The sequence below is a fragment of the Blennius ocellaris genome (genome assembly GCF_963422515.1).
Source record: "Blennius ocellaris genome assembly, chromosome: 2".
In the NCBI taxonomy this organism is placed as follows: domain Eukaryota; kingdom Metazoa; phylum Chordata; class Actinopteri; order Blenniiformes; family Blenniidae; genus Blennius; species Blennius ocellaris.
This window is the reverse complement of record NC_137651.1, coordinates 432501-434769: the sequence shown is the minus strand read 5'-3', so window position 1 is coordinate 434769 and position 2269 is coordinate 432501. Positions and strand designations below refer to the sequence as shown.

Here is a 2269-nt window from a genome sequence, read left to right as displayed (position 1 = left end):
CTTCAAACCAACAGTGCCATCTGGTGGTGAGAAAATAAAGAAGTGGTTCATGAGGCTTCATTGAGCATCACTACTTGTGAGTCATTATTGCTGTCAGTGGTTATTTTCAGTGTTTGCACTCAGTGCAGGATAGAGATCTACTCACATTGTGTTTTTGTTCATGAAAAGTCCGGTTCCACTGAGATTTGAACTCAGATCACTGGATTCAGAGTCCAGAGTGCTAACCATTACACCATTTGGCTATAAATTATTCATCAGATACACTTAAGAGATTTTTTTCATCATGTTTTTCAGGTGTACCTGATGGAATCCCTCCAGGTTGCTGGTGTCCAGGGGTGGCACATGCCTTGCATGGAGGCCCGGCAGATCCAGCACATGAACCGGCAGGCCGAGGTGCTCTTTGGCAGGGAGCATGATTTTTACTTCTGAATGATGTTAAAGGACTAATCCACGTCCCTGAATCCTCATGGTCTGTTCTGTACATTTGCAGATTGGACGTCACACAGCAGATCAAAGAGTCAGAGGTGGATGGTGTCACACAGCAGATCAAAGAGTCAGAGGTGGACGGTGTCACACAGCAGATCAAAGTGTCAGAGGTGGATGAGGTCACACAGCAGATCAAAGAGTCAGAGGTGGACGGTGTCACACAGCAGATCAAAGTGTCAGAGGTGGATGAGGTCACACAGCAGATCAAAGAGTCAGAGGTGGACGGTGTCACACAGCAGGTCAAAGAGTCAGAGGTGGACGGTGTCACACAGCAGATCAAAGAGTCAGAGGTGGACGGTGTCACACAGCAGGTCAAAGAGTCAGGTGGACGGTGTCACACAGCAGATCAAAGAGTCAGAGGTGGACGGTGTCACACCCAATTGAACTGAACGAATTTATTAGTGCAGTTTTTTATCAAACACTTACGAAGGAGAGGATTTCTCTTTGTTTATTTCTGGTTGTGAACAAAATAAAATACAAAGTTCTAAATGAAACAAACAAACAAACAAACAGACAAACAAAGTAAACACTGATAATCAGTTGTCCAAACGTCTGGTCTTCAGGAGTGACTGGGCAACCAGAAACACAACATACAGGAACCTCTTACCCTCCCCTTCCCTCCCTCTTTCCCTCTTTTCCTCCCCCTTCCCCTCCCCCTCCGTCCCTCCCCCTTTCCCTCCCTACCTCCTTCCCTCTTTTCCTCCCCCTTCCCCTCCCCCTCCGTCCCTCCCCCTTTCCCTCCCTACCTCCTTCCCTCTTATCCTCCCCCTTCCCCTCCCCCTCCCTCCCTCCCTCCCCCTTTCCCTCCCTCCCTCCTTCCCTCAGCAGGCTAAAAGCTTTAGCTTTGAGGCTAACTACATTAATTGAGATGGTCGCCATGGAAACGGCCTGAGACGCTGACATGAAAACCAGACAATCTGAGTTGTTAAACGTTTATTTGGAAGGAATCTGGTGTTTGTGAGACGGGAGAGACAGGTGAGACAGGTGAGACAGGTGAGATGGGTGAGACAGGTGAGACATAGAGGCGGGGTCAAGTGGAGGCGGAGCCTCCAGCAGGCCTCAGCCGTCTGAAGATGGTGGCGAAGCCGCGGCGGATGTCGGCGGTTCTGGCGCCGTAGATGAGCGGGTTGGCGGCGGCGGGCAGCAGGATGTAGGCGAGGCCCAGGGAGGTGTGGAGGTCGGGCGGGATGGCGAGGCGGAGGTTGTGCGACAGGAAGGCCACGCTGCCGACCAGGTAGAAGACCAGGACCACCATGAGGTGCGTGGCGCAGGTGTGCAGGGCCTTTAGGCGCTCTTCGCCGCCCGGCGCCGCACGCAGCGCCACGCGCAGTATCTGCACGTAGGACAGCAGGATGAGTGGGATGTCCACTCCCACGAAGCAGGCGATGACGGCCACGCCGGCCGCCGCACTGCGCCGCGTGTCGCCGCAGGCCAGGCTGACCAGCGCCATGTGGTCGCAGTAGATATGGCGGATGACGCGCGACTCACAGAAGCGCAGCGTGGCGGCCAGCGCCACCAGCGCCGCCATGACGCCGCCGCTGCGCGCCAGCGTGAAGAGCAGCAGCGCCGGCCACGCCCGCCGGCCCGTCAGCCGCTCGTAGTGCAGCGGCTGGCACACCGCGGCGTAGCGGTCCAGCGCCATGGCGAGCAGCAGCGTGGACTCCACCGACGACAGGAAGTGGGTGCAGAACATCTGGGCGAGGCAGCCGGCTAGCGAGATGCGGTCGCGGTCCACCAGCAGCGCCAGCAGCACGTTGGGCACGATGGCCGACGCCACCAGCAC

At 55.8% G+C, this 2269-nt stretch overlaps 1 protein-coding gene across 1 annotated transcript in view; it reads right to left on the bottom strand.

The window, feature by feature from the left end:
- Window positions 1-1516: 1516 nt before the first annotated feature.
- The window catches only part of LOC308136704 (olfactory receptor 52L1-like), a gene marked incomplete at both ends in the record, with an annotated part of 954 nt that continues 201 nt past the window's right edge, over window positions 1517-2269 (bottom strand). Inside the window, one exon of the mRNA XM_080505165.1 lies at window positions 1517-2269. This exon is cut by the window's right edge and continues 201 nt beyond it. Within this exon, the coding sequence (XP_080361291.1) occupies window positions 1517-2269 (753 nt within the window).